At 43.7% G+C, this 23,445-nt stretch overlaps 1 protein-coding gene across 1 annotated transcript in view; it reads right to left on the bottom strand.

The window, feature by feature from the left end:
- The window catches only part of LOC126260572 (endothelin-converting enzyme-like 1), a 398,875-nt gene extending 382,509 nt beyond the window's left edge, over positions 1 to 16,366 (bottom strand). The window contains exon 1 of the mRNA XM_049957907.1: positions 16,209 to 16,366. Coding sequence (XP_049813864.1) covers positions 16,209 to 16,366 — 158 coding nt within the window. The remainder of the gene's footprint in view (positions 1 to 16,208) is intronic.
- Positions 16,367 to 23,445: the final 7,079 nt, after the last annotated feature.

Genomic DNA, 23,445 nt, shown 5'->3' with positions numbered 1-23,445 from the left:
AGGCAATACTCCATACAAAATCCTTCATTATTTTTTTCCTCAAATTTTTATTCATCGAAGCATTGAAAATACTCCTTCCTCTGTAAAACATTTCTTTTTCAAGAGCTACGCTTATTTTTATTTTTGATTACATATCATGTTATTGGTAATTTTTTTTCCTAGCTTCTGTTATAGAAAAACTATATGTCCATGGTGCTGTAAGACGAATTTCAGTTCCACGTTATTGTCAGTTGACACAAGAAGGAGGAGGATACCTAAAGTTCAGAGTTTCGTCAATATCGAAGTCAACAGGGGCCGAAATCTAGCTCACTCACAATTTCTCTCCAAAATAGCCAGAACATGTTACCAAAGAACTTCTGGTTCTTCTCAGCCAGATAACACCGGGTTAAGAACGAAAAACAGTGACAGAGACTGCCTAGTACCAGTATTCGTCTTTCATTGACAGAAGCCATTCGCCAGACTCAAAAAACCTGGATTTGTTTTATTCCTACGTAGTACTGGTCCAGTCAAAAATATTCAGTAGTAAGAGACCGGACTCGAATTTGGGAAGACTTGGGTCCAACCGGACTTCCAGGGATAAGTTTCCCGTAAGTTCTCTAACGTGAGTAAGGAAAATGCTGGATTGGTTCCATTGAAAAATACAGGCTCGATTTTCTTCCCTGTCATTTCCCAGTTCGAGACGTTGTCAATGGAGCGTTAGACTTTCATCTTCCTGCCTTTCAAAATTTTTCACCCCGAGTGTATACATTTATAAATTTTCGAGAATTAGTGATGCTGGGCAAGAAATAATGAATCTTCACAAAATGCCTACTTCAGTTACATTAATAATTAATAAAATACAGTAAGATTCGATGTAGTTTCGGAAACAGTTCGAAAGATTTTATTGCGACAAACACTTTCTGAAAAACCATAATTGACAAGCTCATATCAGATACCATGGTATTGTTTTTCCGTGCCTGCAGCTCAAAGGCTCCGTCTCCGTCCGAACAGACCCCTGAAGGCCCACCGGTACCGACCGACCGCCGTGTCATCTTGGCCGATAAGCAGCATTGGATAGGGATACGGAGGGGCATGTGGTCACCACACTGCTCTCCCGGACATTGTCAGTTTTCGTGACCACAACACCTCAAGGTCTTCTTTACTATTATTCCTTTATGTTTAAATTTTGAAAATTTATAGTTACGACGGTCGTTCTGCATACAGAATACGTTTATTTTGCAGTTATTCGCATTAACTGATTGTTCCGTTGGTTCTTGGTAGAATATTTTATAATTATGGTATGAATGAAAAAAGCCACACTATTAATGCTTCACTGACATAATTCCTCTCGTTTCAGTCTTAAATTAAACATTAACAATTTTCATATTTGGGAACCAACTGAGATACTCTGTAGAAGCACTAGTTTAAAATCTTTGCTGCCACAAAACATTTCACAGCCACACATAATTGTCATTGTACCTGACGATGGCATAACAGCCGAATATCGGTTTGTAAAATAATAAATATTGTAGAATATTACACCAGTGTCGCGTGTTTTTCTCATCCATAACAGCCATTACTGTTTTATTTTTATGCTTTTAAAATGTATAGTAATGGAGATCATCCTGCACCACTTTTAAGTCTTTTCAGTTGAGTAACTATACAACAAGCAGACGAAATTGGTACTAAATTCAAAAGCATTTTAGTTAGTGCCTAAAATATTCCATAATCTCTACTCGTATATATTTTTCGTTTAAAAACTTGTGTTAAATGATAGTTCCAGCAGCAACTGACATACTGGGTTCGGTTGAGTTCGTTTAAAATCTTGACAGACGATATGACCAATGCATTCGTAAATCAGCCCGTTATGATTTCGGTAAATAACATTGCACACACACACATAGGCTGATTTTTCAAAAACGTTAACAGATAGAACTGCTTCAGCAGATCATCGTGGCAACCCTCAACCAAAATTTTAAACCTTCGATATAGATCTGTCGCTTCAAATTATGTGTTTTTCTGCTAATAGAACATTTACCTCCTATTGTCTCTGCTCGTCAAGCGACACCGGCATTAATTCTTTGAATTATAACATGCTGATCATAATACCAAGCATTTTGAAATAACTGATGTAGCAAGACTCATATCATTCGGAACTTCTGGTCTTCCTATCAGGCAAATTATAGCAAGGCCTGTAATGTTGAACCATTGTCATTTGAACCGTACTACTTCTAGAAGCACGAAAACTAAGTAAAGTATTAGTGCTTTCATCAATAATGGACGTCCCACTTCACGACAGTACACAAAAAGGAGCCAATTACTTTCTGTATTTTTTTACTACTCTTGCAGGAAAATTTTCCACACTTCACAAGAGTTGTATACAGAAAGTCTGTGAGTATGCAATACAAGGAGGCGAATAAGCTTCAAGAATGACTAGGACACCCTTAAAAGTTCAGTTATAGACCATAAAATGACAGTCGGAAACATTTATACCTCGAACGCTTAAGATGCGCCAGCTTGCACACTTGCTTCTAATTAACTTGTTGAACTACAAGGACAATTTTTCAACTGAAAATATGCTTCATTTTGGCTCTACGCGCCTCATTGTTCAAACAGCGACAGGCAAGACTTAAATATCTGCCAGAGAATTTACACAGCCGTCTCACATTTTAGCAAGCAGAGACGCAAAGAAAAGCGTGCGGTTGCACAAAGTTGCAGCCTTGCTATTGATCTAAAGCGCCAGCCGTCTGTATGGCCACGTCCTCGGCATTCTTCATATTTCCTCTCAACAGATCGCTACATCCGTTTCTTGTCTCTGTGCAGTTCACGTGTCGTTTCTACTAAACGTGACATTAAAGAAAGCTCCAGAGAATCATTTTATTATCCACGCTGCCTATATGAAGTATCTTTATCTGAAAACAGATGCACAGTTAAAAGTCAAGGAAATAATATTTCATGCACGGAACGATCCGCTGACATTACGAGGTCATGGCTATTATTTAGACACTCTTATTATTAACATAAACCTATGCTAACATGGTACTACATTAACAAATGTTACTGATTAATGTCACCCCTCCCCCACTATGTGCGCGCACACAAACACGCTTAACAGGTAATTACTTAACTGTACTTAACAGCAAATGAAATTTAAAAAAAAAAAACATATCTTGTCGTCTTCAGCTTCAATAATTTACGTTACCGCCGAAACGAGAACTCTGGATATTCCGTGCTTATAAAGAGGAACGAAGAAAATGAATATTGGAGATAAACGCCCCGTCGACGACTACGTAACCAAAAACGGAGCACAAACTCTGGGCGGGGAAGAAGAGAAAAGAAATCGGCCATTTCCTTTACAAAGGAACTATTTCGATATTTGTTCTAAAAGATCGAGCTAGACCACAGGTAAGCTAAATTTCGATGGCAGATGGGATTTTAATCCCACTCCGCATCAAACCGAATTCAGTGTCTTATACTTCATGAAATGATAATTAAATCGACACCCTGGTTGCAAACAGGCGATGATATACATCACTGGGGACATGTTGAAAATGTGCGCCCCGTCCGGGACTCGAACCCGGGATCTCCTGCTTACATGGCAGACGCTCTAACCATCTTTTTTTTATTATTATTACTCTCATTTTTGTTCGCTTTTGTTCGTTGCATGTGCTCGGGACGGACGTCGTAAGACATCCGTTTAAGTTCGTTGTTGATCAATTAACTCAGTTTTTTTATTACAGAGGGCACGTAACCCTCTGACCGAACACGTTGACCTACCGTGCCGGCAACCATCTGAGCCACCGAGGGCACAGAGGATAGTGCGCCTGCAGGGACTTATCCCTTGCACGCTCCCGTGAGCTCCCGCGAGCGTGCAAGGGATAAGTCCCTGCAGGCGCACTATCCTCCGTGCCCTCGGTGGCTCAGATGGTTAGAGCGCCTGCCATGTAAGCAGGAGATCCCAAGTTCGAGTCCCGGTCGGGGCACACATTTTCAACATGTCCCAAGTGTTGTATATCAACAACTGTTTGCAGCTAGGGCTGCACGGTCATCAATGGTATCTGTTCTTTCGGGAACAGATACTACCTTTACATATAGTCTTATACTTCAGTCTCTCTCGATCGCTTTCTGCCTCTGGAGCAGCGCAACTATAAATAAATAACTTGCCTAGATCTAACAAGAAGGTACAAAGACTGACGCACTTTTCAGCAACGTTCTGTTATTTACTAACTATTTCAGTTATCAGTTTCTCTCAGTGCTAATTCGTATTCATGATGGTACTTCCTGTAACTGCGTTATAAGATGCTATTTGAGTTGTGTGTCGGACTGGAGAAAACGAAACAAAAAAAATTAAATTTTCTATGCCCTTGTGAATGCGTTTAGTCAAAGGAAACATATACGGATCCACTTCACGCATAGCTCCTGAAACGATTCCATTCGTTCTTTTCATCCGCTATGTGCTCAGTCGTACAGAGGAAGCAAACTGGCACGTAACCATCAGAATTTTATCATGTCCAAGATTTGCTTGGATGACGATATTAGTGCACACGAGAATGGCCTCGCCATGATGGAACAACGTCTCACATCTGCCTACTCGTTTGTTTCTGTAGTCAGGATAAGCAAAACCAGAAATTTTCATTCTCTTGTTACGTCCTCCTTGCGTGATAAGTCTTTAACATGAGTGCGGATACAAAAAGCCCTGAATTGCGGTCAGTGATTTAACTTTTTTTTGTGAATTCTACGGGCCTTGAGCCATGAGTGAAGGAAAACTAAGAATTTGGCATCACAAATTTCTGAAACATTGAACTATTTAGCAATGTGAGGGGACGAATGGGGCCTTAGTGTTCTTACAGATTACATTACAGCCCGTGTCGATTAAAAGGTACAGAAATTATTCGTAGTTAACCAACTTTGTAAGAAATGTACAGTAGTATTCAGAACATATTACACCGAACTGTTAGTGGTAAATAGCAACGCTGCGGTCTTTCTGTTAGACAGTTACAGAGAGCGTTTGACAAAGTCTCACAGGCGCTAAAGGCTAACTTTTGACCAGCCATTTTAAGCAGTACCTGAAGGAAGGGGAATACTTTTGTCACATTGTGGCTTGTGCTGGAATGAGGATTTTGTAGATCAATGGGGAGCCTGAAATAACAATCTACGTAATGGCAGTGTTCAAACTTAGCAGGCCTAGAAAACTGAAACAAACAAATGTTTATCTGTACCTACAGCTGTGCTCCGCAAGCCGCCGCGAGATGTGTGGCAGAGGGTACGTAGCGCATCAGTCTCATTTCCCCTCTCAACACTATTCCATTCACACATGGTGCGCGGGGAGGAAGATGGTCAGCACACTGTCGCAAGCGTCCGACTCTCTCTAACGTCAGTATTGTGGTTGTTAGGTGAGATGAACACTAATGAGCCGACAATTATGGCCACTGCCCCGCCGCGAAAATGACTTTGTGGGCAAGTAATGTGGTGGGAAACGCATGTAAGTGGAGCCGAGACGAATTGGGAATCATTCTGGCAACGACAGGGGTCACAAGTAGGGAAATCCATTGACGTGAGCGACTTTGACAAAGGACAGATTGTTATGACCTGACGCCTGGCAACAAGCGTCTCGGAAGAGGCGCAGATGGCCGGGTGTTCGCGTGTTGCTGTCGTAGGCATCTGTGGACTGCACATTAAGGTTCAAATAGTTCAAATGGCTCTGAGCACTATGGGACTCAACTGCTGTGGTCATAAGTCCCCTAGAACTTAGAACTACTTAAACCTAACTAACCTAAGGACAGCACACAATACCCAGCCATCACGAGGCAGAGAAAATCCCTGACCCCGCCGGGAATCGAACCCGGGAACCGGGGCGTGGGAAGCGAGAACGCTACCGCACGACCACGAGATGCGGGCCTGCACATTATGGACTGTGAAACAACGGAAAGGCGATAAGATGCTGGACGTCCACGCCTCATCACAGAACGTGGAGGTTGTAGGCTTGCCCGCTCTGTGACGAAGAACAGGCAGTGATCTGTGGCAGATAGGACGACAGAGTACAATCACAGTCAATCACATACTCAAAACTACTCTCTCATGAATAAGATGTAACTTATGAAGGCCAGCCGCGGCGGCCGTGCGGTTCTAGGCGCTGCAGTCCGGACCCGCGGGACTGCTACGGTCGCAGGTTCGAATCCTGCCTAGGGCATGGATGTGTGTGATGTCCTTAGGTTAGTTAGGTTTAAGTAGTTCTAAGCTCTAGGGGACTGATGACCTAAGATGTTGAGTCCCATAGTGCTCAGAGCCATTTGAATCATTTTTTTTTTTTTTTTTTTTTTGAATTTTCGGAGTACTCCAATGAAGCGTGATAAGACCGTTACTGTTTACAATATATGTAAATAATGTAGTAGACAGCGTCGGAAGCTCTTTGAAACTGTTCGCAGATTTTGCCGTCGTCTATAAGACCACAGCAATGCCAGAAGACGGTATCGATTTGAAAAATGACCTACAGAGGATTGATGAATGGTGCAGGCTCTGGTAGTTGATCCTCAACGTAAGTAAATGTAGCTATTTTGCGTACACAGGAAAAAAAATCCATTATAGCACAACTGCAGCATTGATAAGAATTGCTGGAAACAGTATTTACCGTAAAATACCTAGGTGTGAGTGTCCAGAGCAATCTTAAATCGAGTGAGCATATAAAAATAGTAGTAGGAATATCCGGGGCCAAGCTGAGATTCATAGGCCGTAACTCAAGGAAATGTAACTCATTCACTGGCTTACAAAGCGCTTGTTCGACCGATTCTTGAGTATTCTTCGTCAATCTGGGATCCTTACCAGGTAGGACTGATAGAAGACATAGAGAAGATCCAACGAAGAACGGCGGTTTATATCTCTGAATCCTATAATAGCCGCGAGAGCTTATAGAGATACTCAAGTAACTCCAATGGCAGACACTTTTCTTCTGTTATTTAACACAGAGTGAGACACGGAAGTCGGACGGTTTTGAACTGCGTAGTAATAAGAACTCGTTGGCAGGAGAAGATCGTGGTGGAGGTAGTTCTTATCCACACAAGACGCTATTTCAGTTACAGTGGAGCAGTGGTACTTGCAACGTTGTTTGTCGTCTGCGACAGTTTCGTTTCAAGTGGTGAGTCTGTTTACAATTACCCAGATAATGTTTCGTGTACAACTTAATCTTGTTCGACACCGAGTTGTTCCGAGTCATAACACAATCCTCAGATGAGTGGGACACATGAATTAACTGGTTAAATAATGGGTAAGAAGCGTAAAACTGGACACGCAGTGTAACGTGCCAGAAAATGTTGCGAGGGTGACGAATCGATAGTCCGAAGCCCAGGACTATCCAGCCAGACTTGATGTTAGTGAGCTATCAATGAGATATTAATCGGTTAGACGAATTTTGCACGCACTAAAATTCCACCTGTACATACTTCTTATTGTGCAACGACTTAAACCAATTGATTTTGCCGTACGCGAAGACTGCTCACAGAATGCATATGATTTTAAGTGATAATGTGATTTTATCTACGGGCAATGAAGCTCATTTTCATTTAAACAGAACTGTCAATAAACAGAACCTGCGTTACTGGGCACCTGATCATGGACACCTTATTCACCAGCGTCTTTTACACTCTGAAAAGCCACAATCTAACGTGCTCTAGGATCTATCTGCGTTACTAGACCTTTTTGCGAATAAAATGGGACCAGAGACACTGTTAATTCAGTTCGACACATTCATATGCTTGAAACTTTCTTGGGACCAGAACTGATAAGACGAAGAAGCCCTTTAAAAGATGTTTTGTTCCAGCGAGACGGCACCACATCGCACACCGCGAACGCTTCAATTAGAGTCCTTCGACACATGTTTCCTGGACGGAGTACCTCACGTTTTGGCAATTTTCCTTGGCATCTGAGCTCCCCAGACTTATCTACATCTACATCATAATCCACAGGTTACCTAATGGTACGTGGCGGAGGGTACGTTTGGTACCACTATTCCACTCACGAACAGTGCGTGGGAAGAATGATTGTCGGTAAGCCTCTGTATTGGCTCTAATTTCTCGAATTTTTTCCTCGTGGTCAATGCGCGAGGTGTATGTGGGGGGAAGTAATATGTTGTCCTACTCTCCTGAAAAGTGCTGTCCCGAAATGTTAATACAAAATCTCTCCGTGATGCACAGCGCCTCTCCTGTAACGTCTGCCAGTGGAGTTTGTTTAGCATCTCCATAACGCTCTCTCGCCAGCTAAACGATCCCGCGACGAAACGCGCCGCTCTCCGTTGGATTTTCACTATCTTCTTTATCAGTCCTACCTTATAGGGATCCCAGATAAATGAACAATAATAAAGAATCGGGCGAACAAGCGCCTTATAAGCCACTTCTTTCGTGGATGGGTTACATCTCCTAAAGGATCTTCCGATAAATCTGAATCTGTTGTCTGCTTTTCCCACTATCTGTTTGATATGGTCATTACACTGAAGGTCGCTCTGGATAGTTACGCGCAGATATTTTAGGCAGACGCTGTCTGTAGCTGTTTGTCATCAATAGTGTAGCTGTACAGTAGTGGATTTCTTTCCCTATTAATGCGCAATATGTTACATTTATTTACATTGAAGGTCGACTGCCGGAGTCTGCACCATTCATCTATTTTCTGAAGGTCGTTCTGCAAATTCTTACTAGCTTCTGGCGTTGCTACACTCCTGGAAATTGAAATACGAACACCGTGAATTCATTGTCCCAGGAAGGGGAAACTTTATTGACACATTCCTGGGGTCAGATACATCACATGATCACACTGACAGAACCACAGGCACATAGACACAGGCAACAGAGCATGCACAATGTCGGCACTAGTACAGTGTATATCCACCTGTCGCAGCAATGCAGGCTGCTATTCTCCCATGGAGACGATCGTAGAGATGCTGGATGTAGTCCTGTGGAACGGCTTGCCATGCCATTTCCACCTGGCGCCTCAGTTGGACCAGCGTTCGTGCTGAACGTGCAGACCGCGTTAGACGACGCTTCATCCAGTCCCAAACATGCTCAATGGGGGACAGATCCGGAGATCTTGCTGGCCAGGGTAGTTGACTTACACCTTCTAGAGCACGTTGGGTGGCACGGGATACATGCGGACGTGCATTGTCCTATTGGAACAGCAAGTTCCCTTGCCGGTCTAGGAATGGTAGAACGATGGGTTCGATGACGGTTTGGATGTACCGTGCACTATTCAGTGTCCCCTCGACGATCACCAGTGGTGTACGGCCAGTGTAGGAGATCGCTCCCCACACCATGATGCCGGGTGTTGGCCCTGTGTGCCTCGGTCGTATGCAGTCCTGATTGTGGCGCTCACCTGCACGGCGCCAAACACGCATACGACCATCATTGGCACCAAGGCAGAAGCGACTCTCATCGCTGAAGACGACACGTCTCCATTCGTCCCTCCATTCACGCCTGTCGCGACACCACTGGAGGCGGGCTGCACGATGTTGGGGCGTGAGCGGAAGACGGCCTAACGGTGTGCGGGACCGTAGCCCAGCTTCATGGAGATGGTTGCGAATGGTTCTCGCCGATACCCCAGGAGCAACAGTGTCCCTAATTTGCTGGGAAGTGGCGGTGCGGTCCCCTACGGCACTGTGTAGGATCCTACGGTCTTGGCGTGCATCCGTGCGTCGCTGCGGTCCGGTCCCAGGTCGACGGGCACGTGCACCTTCCGCCGACCACTGGCGACAACATCGATGTACTGTGGAGACCTCACGCCCCACGTGTTGAGCAATTCGGCGGTACGTCCACCCGGCCTCCCGCATGCCCACTATACGCCCTCGCTCAAAGTCCGTCAACTGCACATACGGTTCACGTCCACGCTGTCGCGGCATGCTACCAGTGTTAAAGACTGCGATGGAGCTCCGTATGCCACGGCAAACTGGCTGACACTGACGGCGGCGGTGCACAAATGCTGCGCAGCTAGCGCCATTCGACGGCCAACACCGCGGTTCCTGGTGTGTCCGCTGTGCCGTGCGTGTGATCATTGCTTGTACAGCCCTCTCGCAGTGTCCGGAGCAAGTATGGTGGGTCTGACACACCGGTGTCAATGTGTTCTTTTTTCCATTTCCAGGAGTGTACTTTCATATAGACAACTGCACCATCTGCGAATAGCCTTAAAGAACATCCGACGCTCTCTACTGTAAACAACAACGGTCCTATCACACTACTCTGTGGTACTCCAGATGTTACCTTCATATCTGTCAATTTAGTTCCATTAAAAGCGACGTGTTGACTTGTATCTGTAAGAAAGTCTTGAATTCAATCGCAGGTCTGCTGCGATACTCCGTAAGCTCGAATTTTTTTCATTAAACCTCAATGCGGGACGGTGTCAGGAGCCTTACTGAAATCAAGGAACACAGCATCAGCCTGAGCGCCGTTGCCCACTGCGCTGTGGATCTCATGGAGCGACAGAGCGAGCTGAGTTTCACAGGATCTCTGTTTGCGGAATCCATAGTGGTTTTTACAGAGATGTTCATTTTCCAAAAACGTCAAAATTTTTTAGCATAAAACATGTTCCATAATTCTACAACAGATTGACGTAAACGATATAGATCTATAATTGTCAGTCCGTAAATTTTTTTCTGTGGGACAGGAGTCGTGTCTATAGCCACAAACCGCAAAATTTGGACCAGTTGAAGAATGCAATCATTCGAGATACTCCTGCGGTTGCTGCAGGGACATTGGTCCATGTGCTAGGGCATTTAGAGAAGAGACTTTTATGATGCGTCGCCTCATTTTCCACAAATAAGTATGGCGTACATTACATGGCTTTGATCTAATGTCAGTAAACAAACAATTTTAAAATTGTCCGCATAGTGATTTTATAAACCGCCCGTCTCCAGTGAGTCGCCCTGTACCACACCTCGATTTAGTCTGTGGCACACGCCAGACGGGTAGACCGCACAGGATGCGGTCCTGGGTTGGGGGTGTGCTGCAGCAGCGCGCGCCGATAGCTGTTGCTGTCCGCGGCCTTAACCCGACAGCCACAATGGCTGTCACAGCCGGTGGCACAGCTCGGCTGATATCTGCTGCCCGCCTGGGGTCACGGTGCGTGAGCTGCCCGCCGGGCGCATTGTCCACGAATGCTATTGACACCTGTCTGCCGTCCCTCACAAACCAGCTGCATTCCCCGTGGTATTACAGTCTAAGCTCCTCATACGGAATAAGCTATGGCGATATTTAGCGTACACTTCTGCCCTTTTGTGGCAATATGACAACCGGCGCAGGGAGAACGGGTCTCTTCTTTCCGCCATACTACCGCAGACCAAAAGAAACGCATGGTAGCACGCTATTGAGTGGACAGTTTCACTGTCTTAAATACACTACTGGCCATTAAAATTGCTACACCACGAAGATGACGTGCTACAGAAGCGAAATTTAACCGACAGGAAGAATATGATGTGATATGCAAATGATCAGCTTTTCAGAGCATTCCCACAAGGTTGGCGCCAGTGGCGACACCTACAACGTGCTGACTTGAGGAAAGTCTCCAACCGATTTCTCGTACACAAACAGCAGTTGACCGGCGTTGCCTGGTGAAACGTTGTTGTGATGCCTCGTGTAAGGAGGAGAAATGCGTACCATCACGTTTCCGACTTTGATAAAGGTCGGATTGTAGCCTATCGCGATTGCGGATTATCGTATCGCGACAGTGTTGCTCGCGTTGGTCGAGATCCAATGACTGTTAGCAGAATATGGAATCGATGGGTTCAGGAGGGTAATACGGAACGCCGTGCTGGATCCCAACGGCCTCGTATCACTAGCAGTCGAGACGACAGGCATCTTATCCGCATGGCTGTAACGGATCGTGCAGCCACGTCTCGATCCCCGAGTCAACAGATGGGGACGTTTACAAGACAACAACCATCTGCACGAACACTTCGACGACGTTTGCAGCAGCATGGACTATCAGCTCGGAGACCGTGGCTGCGGTTACCCTTGACGCTACATCACAGACAGGAGCGCCTGCGATGGTGTACTCAACGACGAACAAGAGGTGTCCGAGACGTGTAAACAATGGCACCTCATACCATCACGCCGGGTGATACGCCAGTATGGCGATGACGAATACACGCTTCCAATGTGCGTTCACCGCGATGTCGCCAAACACGGATGCGACCATCACGATGCTGTAAACAGAACCTGGATTCATCAGAAAAAATGACGTTTTGCCATTCGTGCACCCAGGACGATCTGGATACAGAAAATTTCCGACTGCTGCCCTGGCCAGTACATTATTCATATCTCTCACCAACTGAAAACGTCTGGTGAATGGTGGCCGAGCAACTGGCTCGTCACACTACCACTCACTACTCTTAATGATCTGTGGTATCGTGTTGACGCTGTATGGGCAGCTGTACGTGTACACGCCATCCAAGCTCTGTTTGACTCAATGCCCAGGCGTATCAAGGCCGTTATTACGGCCAGAGGTGGTTGTTCTGGGTACTGATTTCTCAGGATCTATGCACCCAAATTGCGTGAAAATGTAATCACATGTCAGTTCCAGTATAATATATTCGTCCAATGAATACCCGTTTATCATCTGCATTTCTTCTTTGAGTAGCAATTTTAATGGCCAGTAGCCTATTTCTTCCAGCTACCGCTCGTTGCATAGGTATCTTTCAAATGGTTCAAATGGTTCTGAGCACTATGCGACTTAACTTCTGAGGTCATCAGTCGCCTAGAACTTAGAACTAATTAAACCTAACTAACCTAAGGACAGTACACACATCCATGCCCGAGGCAGGATTCGAACCTGCGACCAGAGCGGTCGCTCGGCTCCAGACTGTAGCGCCTAGAACCGCACGGCCACTCCGGCCGGCATAGGTATCTTTATTTCTAATCAGATGTTTAAACCATTCTAGCAATGCCATCGAGAAGGATTTAACTGACGTTGCACACTAATATTACAAATACAGAAGAAATCTAGCAGTAACTAACGGTTATAGAAGAGGCATGTTCAGAAAGTAAGTTTAGAACTGCAGTTACAGGGGATATATCGACGGATATCCGTACCAATATAGGCTTCGCTGTTGAAAGCCTGCGCCGATGCAGATTATTATCCGCAGATATTTGCAATAATAATTTGTAATTAAAAGTCGACAGACAGCGTCAGTATAGCGATTTGCATTACAAACTTTCGATAGTAAAGATTATTACTGTTTGAATCGTTATTACTACTCATTCAGGATGGAATACTACAATATGTATGAATGTGCAGTACATTGAAGAGGGTGGATGCGTTGTTGACTTCTGGACGGCTTACAGATGGCGAATGCCGATCTTCGTGATTTTCCGCACAATCGTACGCGCCTACTACAGCCGTCGTTAATAGCTTCCGCCCTACGTCTGAGCCCTTCCTATTTGATTTACGTTAACATAGGGCACTTACGCAATTTCTGGGAATTGCCATAAAGTGACGTAAAGTCTATCGTAGGACACTACGCATTTCAATCTTCGACCCCTAAACTGACTCATGTTTAAGTATTACATGCGACATAAACAATGTTCGGTATAAACACAATGAAACTATTAATTCTTTTAAAAATATTTAAAATTACACGCAGCTTTTATTACATTGTAAAGTATAGCACGTCGATTTCATAAACTAACTGCATGGCTAACATATTTCTTTAACTTTTTTCCAGCAGATGGAATATTCCATCATCTTTCTGGCGTGTATTCCGGGTAATATTATTTCTTGTCCCAATATTTCGGCTGAAAACCATAACGACATTCTCAAGGCGAATCGCTTGCTAGATATTTAAATCACTTTCTCAATACTGTGGTGTAAACGCGCATACCAACTCTATTGGTAATAAGACCGTCAGTCACAGGTAAAACTTCGTGTGTGTAAGAGTAAAACAAAGGACGCGCAGTCAGAAACAAGTATGTGGTTCATCATTATGGATGTCATATGTTGGAATGCCAGACATCGAAAATTTACAACATTTCCTTTGAGAGAGTACACTTGAAATGGATTTCCATGATTTGTTCTACTATTACGCTCATAAATTTTTATCTGTGACTGACGCTCTTGTTAGAAACAGTTGTGTTTGATGCGTTAACGTTTACTCCGCTGTACTGTGCAAAGTGATTCAGAAACAATAAAGGCGAATCACCTTGAGACTGTCGGTCATGTTGCCAGCCGGAACAAGAATTAATAATACCCCGGATGCACGCCCAAAATATGATGGAATATATGGCAAACATTTAACAGAACTAAAGACGTGACAACAACTTATAACACGACCTCATCTGAATCACCGATTTTGGGGAAATATTCTTCAGAACATTTCTCAAAATTCATTTAAATAATTATGGCAGAACTTTGTATAACTTCAAGAACATATAAAGAATGTGATCAACTGTTGTATTAAAATGTGGTCGCCATAGGCCTCTAGAATATTGCGCATTCCGAAGTCCGACTTCAGCAGATGAAAATTCAGGCCAGGTACAAGCTTGCCGTTATAGATCCGGCTTCCGAATGGGTTAAAGCGGTTTCCAATATTTTAATATCTGCAGATGCGAACATAAGTTCTAGGTAAGGGAACTGCAGATGCGGCGCGCATGCCTATGGCACTTTAAGTTTTTTGTACTAGCTCGCTTTCTTGTCTGTCCACTCAGTACAGATTTTGCAGCTGATTTTAAATTAACTTCCTGATGAGCTAAACACTTGAAATTGTAAACATAGAACTGGATGACAATGCAATTCGCTTTCTTGTCGCTGTTTGCGGTAGGGTAGGGATAGGGGATGAGCCTGGGGGTGAGAAAGTTTAGTAATGCCTGACATTTCGTCTGCCCCACAGGACCCATGTGTCATAAAAGTGGCATCAGAATGTGTTCCGGGCCAGGCAATATGTGAGTGGATGGAAACTGCTGAGCAGGGTGGCAGGGGGATGGGGGGAGGGGGGGGGCGGCAAGAAGAGATGGATAGAGAGAAATTGGTGGGTTGGTTGATTTGGGGGAGGGCACCAAACAGCGAGGTCATCGGGACCATCAGATTAGGGAAGAATGGTGAAGGAAGTCAGCCGTGCCCTTTCGAAGGAATCATCCCGGCATTTACCTGATACCATTTAGGGAAATCACGGGGAAACCTAAATCTGGAGGCCGGATGTGGGTTTGAACCGTCGTACTCCCAAATGCGAGGGCATGTAAAAAGGTTTAAAATCCGTTGACAAATTTCACAAGCTCAGAAAGCAGAAAATAATTACTTAAATAAAAATGAATTTGTAATGTCACACATCTTTAAATCGGACTAAAAGTACAATAGTTTCTCCTAGCCCCTATACAGATGGCTAACCCGATACAGAAAACATGTGCTTGAGAGTTTTTAATAGCTAAGCCCACGACAATACTTATAAGACTTACAACTAAAAACATGGGGTGCATGCAACAGAGAATAGTTAGGAAGTGAACGTTTTTCTTATAAATCTTACATGTAAGAAGTCACAAGTATCAATTTTCAGAACTATCTGTATGGTGCCAGGAACTGAACGGGACTAAGAAAAATTATTTTATACTTATTAGCCCAATTTCAAAACGTGTTATATTAAAAATGTATTTTAAATAATTATTTGTTGATGTCTGGTGGATATATTTCGTAACACTTGAGGGATGATCGAATGACTCTAAGCACTATGGGACTTAACATCTGAGGTCATCAGCCCCCTTAGACTTAGAACTACTTAAACCTAACTAACTTAAGGACATCACACACATCCATTCCCGAGGCAGGATTCGAACCTGCGACCGTAGCAGCAGTGTGGTTCCGGACTGAAGCGCCTAGAACAGCTCGGCCACAGCGGACGGCCTGAGGTATGATCGAGAAAAAGACAACATAATAACTTTCGAAAGCTTAAGACCCTTTAACCCCAGAACACTAAAGGGGGGAAAATGTTACATTGGCGCTAAATCATCGTAAAGTTTACTACTCCACATTTTATACAAAAGAAGTCACAATTTATAGGTTATGCACTAGTTAATTACCATTATTAGATCTCAAATGGAATGTTACATATCAAATGAAGAAAAAATGTCTTGTTTTATACGCTGATGCAATCGCAAATGCAACAGAGTTTAGTAATCTAGGGATAACGTTCATGCAAAATATCGAACGTCACTGTCACAAGTTATACAAGCTGTCGCGAAACAGCCGTAAGCAGCGTCGTGACATCTCCTCACATCCCTGTTCTGTGTTTTGGTGTGGTCGCTGCTGCTGTGTACGAGAGCCAAACGAGCTGGCGACCCATCTCCCCGTGATCCCCGACGTTGGAAGCCCGCGCCCTGCTGCGTGGCCTCATTCCGCCGCCGCCGCCGGCGCCGCCGCTCCCAGATTCCATTTCCGGCGCCCTCTTTCCTCCTGCCGGCTGTCCGCTGCAGGCGACTTATGGCCGGCAAACTTGGCCAGGCCTCAAGGGGCCTCCCTCTTGCCCCCAGAGATCCCGCTAAGCCCTTCACCGGGTTTAGCTGCACGAGTGCGACAGCCTGGCAGCAGCGCAAGCCAGCACGTGATCTTCGTCAGGAGCGAACGAGACACGACCACAGGTTCTTTCTGCCGCTGTTCTCTTACTGTGTGTGCAAACAAACGCAGCTGGGCTATGTTTCACTAATTCGTTCTTGTATAAAGAATATTTGAATAACGGCAATGTAAAAACTTCCAAGTACCAAACCTCATACTTGTCAGCAGAATGCAAGAAAAAAAGGGGCTCTGTTTCTACATACATCAACACATATTTAAAAAATCAATGTTTGTATATAAATATTATGTTCCACGTCTCCCTCTAAACCACTGCACAGACTTCAACCAAACTTGGGGGTTACACAAATCCCTTACGTCTCGAAAGATTCGCTGTGGGGGTGAGAACCATCTTAATTATCAAAAAGGTAGGATGAGAAAGGAGTGTAGCCCACGATGCGCGAATTCCCAGAATTTATTCATGCAGTATTCGACTATGAGACCACTCTGTGTATTGTAATAAACGTTGTACATAATTTAAAACATTTACTAAACTTTTTTTCGTTGATGACCCTCACTAACCCATGAAAGGAAAAAAGTTGGTCGCTTACAACATTTTCGCTTTTCATGCTGTAAACCTAACACTTGAGGCATGGCGTTTTAATGTATTACTTGTTTACGATTAACTGTATTCGCGACATATTCTGCGGACATATGACACTCAATGTACCAGCAAATCTGTATCATTCTACGATAAATAGTTCAGGAACCATTACGACATAAACACCGATATGTGTGAAAAACTGTCGCATCACGCATGACGTTTAAATTTTTTACTTCTTTGTTACTAACTCCAGTCGCAACACATTTTTCAGGCTGTGTCCATACATACCACTGGATGTATCCAGTATCTTTGTACAAGATATAGTTCAAGAGATATAACGCAGTAAATGTTGACCTCCGCGGTAATTAAACTGCTGGGCGAAATTCGCTAGAGATACAGGTGAAATATGTGCACAAATACGGGTGAAGTATGTTAAATATATCTAAAATAAATTTGATATATGGGTACCAGGGAACAAAATTTTGTACACATATTACGTACAATCTGGAAAGAAATTCTATGGGGCTAAGAACCAGCAACTTCCTATTGGTGTTCCGTTCATAACGTGGAAAGAGAAAGTAAGAGGAGGAGGGAAGGATGAGATGGACACAGATAGGGGCCGGAGGAGATGGACAGAGAAAGGGGGAAGGGGAAATGGACAGAGGAGAAGGTGGAAAACCAATGACGGCACGAATTTTGTGAATAAATAGCGTTATCAACAGTGTCTAGTTGGTGTTTTCTTCTGCTCAAGAATCAGTTTGTATCTTGAACATTCCGAAAAAATGTCGGTTTTCGACAAAATATCGAGGAAAGTTTCTGTTCCAAGAGCCATTAATGCAGATGCACTGCGTTTAATTCGTGGTAGTAAAAGTACAGAAATACAGCATTAAGATTTTAACTAGCCCAACTCTAGCCAACAAAAACCACTTCCTACATATCTGGAATTTTCCGACTACAGAGGGAAGCACAGATTGGGAGAAAAATCACATGTCATCTACCCACGCATGTTTGGAAGACTTTCTCATGGATCAAGCCTGGGGACATGCAGCAGAGTACCGCGAACGCAATAGCAAAGACAAGGTGTTTTGTGTGAAAATGGGACAAAGAACGGTTTCTATTTCCAATCTTCACTTATCTACGTTAAGCCACTATCAAGAAATGGTACGCCATTTTTCTTTTTTCTCCCGCGTGTGACTTTCTAACACAACATGGCGAGATTAAGTTGTCAGTATCCTCCCCGCCCTTTGTTGCTCAGTAATCTGCGTTTCAATTGTTTTATAAAGCTCTCCATGTCACCCTGAAACGTCCCCTTAGAAAAATTATACATGACTGTGCTTAAACTGACACACAATATTTTTTAGCGCAACGCAATCTGACTTTCAGTAATCCCTACAAGAGATTGGCCCTGTCCAAATTAACCAATACGTTTCACAAATTACTTACCTCACAAAAATCTTCGTTACTCGAACTACTGAAATACAGCGAGCGCCACTACTGCCAGCTAAATAAAAGATTCAAACTACGGAAGGCACTAACTACTGATAGGCATAGTTAGCAAATGAAAGATTTTAATAGAGAACAAACAATGTATTTACCTTAACAGTCATAATACATATAGCAGTTCATGACATCCATTCTTACAAATGTACTGTTTCTGATGGACACACCTCCAGATTATCCATTCTCAAAAATCCGCCATCTCACTTCCCCACATCCACCACTGCTGGCGGCTCGCCTCCAACTGCGCAACGCTACGCGCTGTTAACATCCAGCTGCCCAACACTACAATGGCAGACAACAATGCAAACTAGCCACAGACTGCACACAGCACAGCCAGTGATTTTCATACAGAGCGCTACGTGGCGTTACCAATAAGAAAACCTAAATAGCCTACTTACAACTCCAACATATGATAATCACTTATATCTGCATACGTCTTACACATAGCATCCTTGATAATTTACTTTGCATATTCTAGCCTCTGACCGCACGTATAAAATTTCCCGAGCAGTTCAAAAAACAACTGTTAAAGGAAATACGCCCTCCCCCCCCACAAACTGTTCATTCTTCGGAAAAGAATTTCCTGTATGTTTTTCGTTCACAGCTTCCTCCAACATTTAACACATTTTATTTTATCTGTTCCGGTACATTTTAATATCCGTCTTTTATACCTCGTTTGAAAACACAACAGTCAGTTCTTCACCGTTTTTGACCCTATTGACGTCTCAGTTTTATTAATACTGCTACAGGCGTTACAGCTTTAGAAACCACTTCTTCTCTTCTGCATTTGTATTTGATATTACTGGTACATGTGCTTTGCTCATGATTATATTCTTCGTCTGCACCAAACTACAGCCGTATTTCCATTGGTTACAAAGAAAGTATCGGAATTCGAAGACTAAAACAAATTGGAATTGCGCTCAGAATTTAACGTTGTTACTGTCTGAATAGCTGTCAGTCCTATTCGTTTGCAAACTAAGTGCTCGCTCACAAGTGCCATGCGAAGGTCAGTGTACTGGTGTGGCCGTGTTTGCAGCTGCACACAGGCTAGGAACAGGGCTGTTCCTCTACTCGGCAGTGAAGTGCAGACATGAGTGAGCAGAAACCAACTATCCCCGTGAGAGCATGTAACCTGCTGCGCGAAATGGAACGTCAGACTTACACACTGAGTAGTAAGGACATAAGACGAATGGCGAATCAGTCGTTTGCCTGCCCGTCACGTGACGTCATAAAGGAAAAGTGCTATGAAGACTTAACAGAAATACACACCGAAGGTGAATCTGTCGACGGGGAAGAAACATCACATGGGTATTAGTGTTTCAGCAGTTCTGAAATACCTCGTCCAGTTACTGAATGAACGACGAGTCAAAATGAATAGGCAGTTGTACCTTGAATACGTCTACTACAACATGCTGAGGACCGCACATTTACAACATTTATCAAGATTTTTGTAAGCGTGGTGACTGAGGCGACAAAGGTCAAGGTCTCCAAGTAGCTGGACATCACCATTGCCAGTCGATGGTCCGTTTAGTTGGACCATTTAATGTAAACATAGTGCACATTGCTACAGAGCCACCACCAGCTTGCACAGCGCCTTGTTTACAACGTAGGTGCATCACTTCGGGGTATCTGCGTTGCACCACACTCGAAACCTCCCACGGTTTTCCAGTCGTCTCGTATCCAACCGATCTGGTCACGAGGCCAGGAGAGGCGCTGCTGGCGATGTCGTGCAGTTAGCCAAGGCACTCGCGTCGCTCATCTACTGCCGTAGCCCATTAAGAACAAATTTCGCATCAATGTTCTAACGGATACGTTCATCGTAAGTCACACATTGATTTCTGTTGTTATTTCACGCAGTGTTGCTTGTCTGTTAACACTGACAACTCTATGAAAACGTTGCTACTCTCGGTCGTTAAGTGAAATCCGTCGGCCACTGCGTCGTCTGCGGTGAGCGGTAATGCCTAAAATTTGGTATTCTCGCCAAACTCCTGGTTATGTGGATCTCAGAAAATTGAATTCCTCAATCATGCCGAAATGGAATGTACCATGCGTGTAGCTCTATCTGCCATACCGCTTTCAAAGTCTCTTAATTCCTGTCGTGCGCCATAATCACTTCGGACACGTTTCCACATTAACCGCCTGAGTACGAATCACAGCTCCGCCAACTCACTGCCCTTTCGTAACTTGTGTACGCGACACTGCCGCCATCCGTACACATGCATATCGTTACTCCATGACTAGTCACGTCAGTGTATAAGAGCCGTTGTAGATGCATTCGGTGGAAATCTAAATGCAACGTAGTTTTAGATTATGTGACACGCAATATCTTAGAGCAATTCATGCGAAATAAAATATCTGAATTGAGTCTGTAAGAACACAGTTTCAGGAAGCTAGTCCACTACTAGGGCATTCAAATGAGGCCCCTGAAAGCTGCTAGATCGGTTGCCCTGGACAATTTCAAATATTCATTCACTGCCTTCGGACATATAACTGTGATCGTGGCTCGCAAAGTGATTAAAGAACACCATATTATTACGCAGACATTACAAAAATTTGTAGCAGATGTCAACATGTTCATTAGCGTGTGGAATAGTGACTTCAACACTACTGCACACAGAGGAAAATTCAACGGCTGATGCAGTGTAGTCTGTTCATAGGTCCACAAACAGGTACGCAAATGATGTTGGATGTGTCCGTGGTAAATTAGCGAAGAACCTTTACATCTGTTTGTAGGGAAAACAGGGGTCGTTTGGTCCTCAAGTTGCAAAGAAACTGGCAGCAATGTGTCTACAGAACATCCATTATCCAGTGAGAAAAGACGGAAAATATGACTAAAACGAAAATGAAGAGGTTTTTACATGGTCAGAGAGGTGTATCACTTTTTAGTCTCCGGCCGTTGAAGGATATTTTCCCAAAAAGAATTCCGCTACAGATATTGTCACCAAAGACAACCGAAAGCTGCCAGTTTCTGGACACTACAAACTCTGTGCCAGAAATCTTGTTCATTTGGTACTCTTAAAAACTGTCAACCACTACGATAAAGAACAAGGAAGAACATACGATTTCACAGCAAATTCTATTTTGAGGAATAAGACGCCTTAGACACTTCATGCGATAACGCTATTGTTTCAAGCAAATTTAGCTTTTGCCAAATAATGCCTTTTATATCTGTTACACGGTACTGTTTCTTCAACTAATTGTGCTTCTGTTGTCTTTAGATCCGTTAGCTCGCAGATATCGAGTGAACACAAACACAAAATTTTGCAGATAAATGATGTTGTTAGGTAGGAGAACAAACATATCTCCGTATTTGTAAATGATTTTTATACTGTGCAGTCTTTCGAGCTGAGATGTTTTCCTTGCTAGGCCAATTTCTGTGGCCGTGGATTCTTTTATGTTTGTGCATGTATTCTGGTAAGGTCCACTGGGACCACCTACTGACGTCATCGGCCCCTGAGCTTACAAACTATTTAATCTAACTTAAACTAACTTAAGCTAAGGATAACAAACACAACCCCGTGCCCGAGGGAGGACTCGAACGTTCGACGGGGGAAGCCGCCCGAACGTGACAAGGCTCCTTAGACGACGCGGCTACCCCACGCAGCTGGATCCTAGAGAGCACAATTCTCTCATTTATTCTGTTGTGTCTTGGTAGTTTTCGTGCTTATGAACACACAGATTAATCTTTATACGACTATCAATCGTTTTCATTCCTGCTCTGTTTATGTGTAAGCCAAATTCGATGCTAAATGAACTGTTCTTCTATTAAAACCTTCGTTACTTACGACCAGAAGAGTCACATAGTTTGCGAATCTTATCACTGATATTTTTCCCCTCAATATTTTTTTTAAGTTGTAATTTATTTCCTTTGATTTCTTTGTTTATTCCACAAACACTCAGCGACTAATTGCAAACCTCTCTTAAATTTTTCCTAACAAGAATTTCCCTCGTTTCCACTTTTGTAATTCCCAGTTGGTTTCTTTGGTGCTTGTTGATATTGGAAAGTAATCGCCTTTTTCTGTACTCGATTCCCTGTACATCTGTAATCCGCAAGCCACGTGGTGGAGTGTGGTGGAGGATACTTCTGGCACCATTAACTGATCCCCTCTTCCCCGTTCCACTCGCGAATGGCACCTTGAGAGAATGATAAACCTCTTTATTAGCTCTAGTTTCTCGAATTTTCTCGTCGTGATTATTCCGCGAGATGTATGTGGGAGGAATTAATATGTTGTCCGACTCTTCCCGGAAACTGCTCTCACTAAGCCTCAATAAGAAACAACTCCGCCTCTCTTGTACAGTCTGCCACTGTAGCTTGTTGAGCATCTGTGTAACGCTGTCGTGCAGACCATAAGATTCCCTGACGAAAAGCGCTGGTATTCATACAATCTTCTCTGTGTCTTCTGTCGGTCCCACCTGGTAAGTATCCCAGAGTGACGGACGATATTCAAGAATCGGTGGATGAGTTACATTTCCTTAAGATTCTTTCTATGAATTTTAGTTCCGGCGTCTACTTTTCCTGCTATTTGTGTTATGTGGTAATTCCACTTCAAGTAGCTCTGGATAGTGGCTACTGTTTCCAGCAATTTGCCATCAACAGTGCAATTGTCTTCTGGCGTTTTTATTTTCATATTGACGACCGCATCATCTGCGAAAAGTCTTAAACAAGTACTGACGCTTTCTACCAGATCATTTATAACCATTGTAAACAGTAATGCTCCTATCGCACTTCCTAGGGGTATCCTGGAAATTACCTTTATTCTTAGAATATAAATACTTATCTAGTCTAACTAAGTTGATATCTTTTTCTAGGTCCAGAAATGTCTCCTTAATCTTTTCTCAGTTTCCGTTCTTTCCTGTGC

This window comes from Schistocerca nitens, chromosome 5, assembly GCF_023898315.1.
Source record: "Schistocerca nitens isolate TAMUIC-IGC-003100 chromosome 5, iqSchNite1.1, whole genome shotgun sequence".
Taxonomy (NCBI): Eukaryota; Metazoa; Arthropoda; class Insecta; order Orthoptera; family Acrididae; genus Schistocerca; species Schistocerca nitens.
The sequence above is the reverse complement of the archived record's forward strand: the minus strand, read 5'-3'. Positions and strand labels throughout refer to the sequence as shown.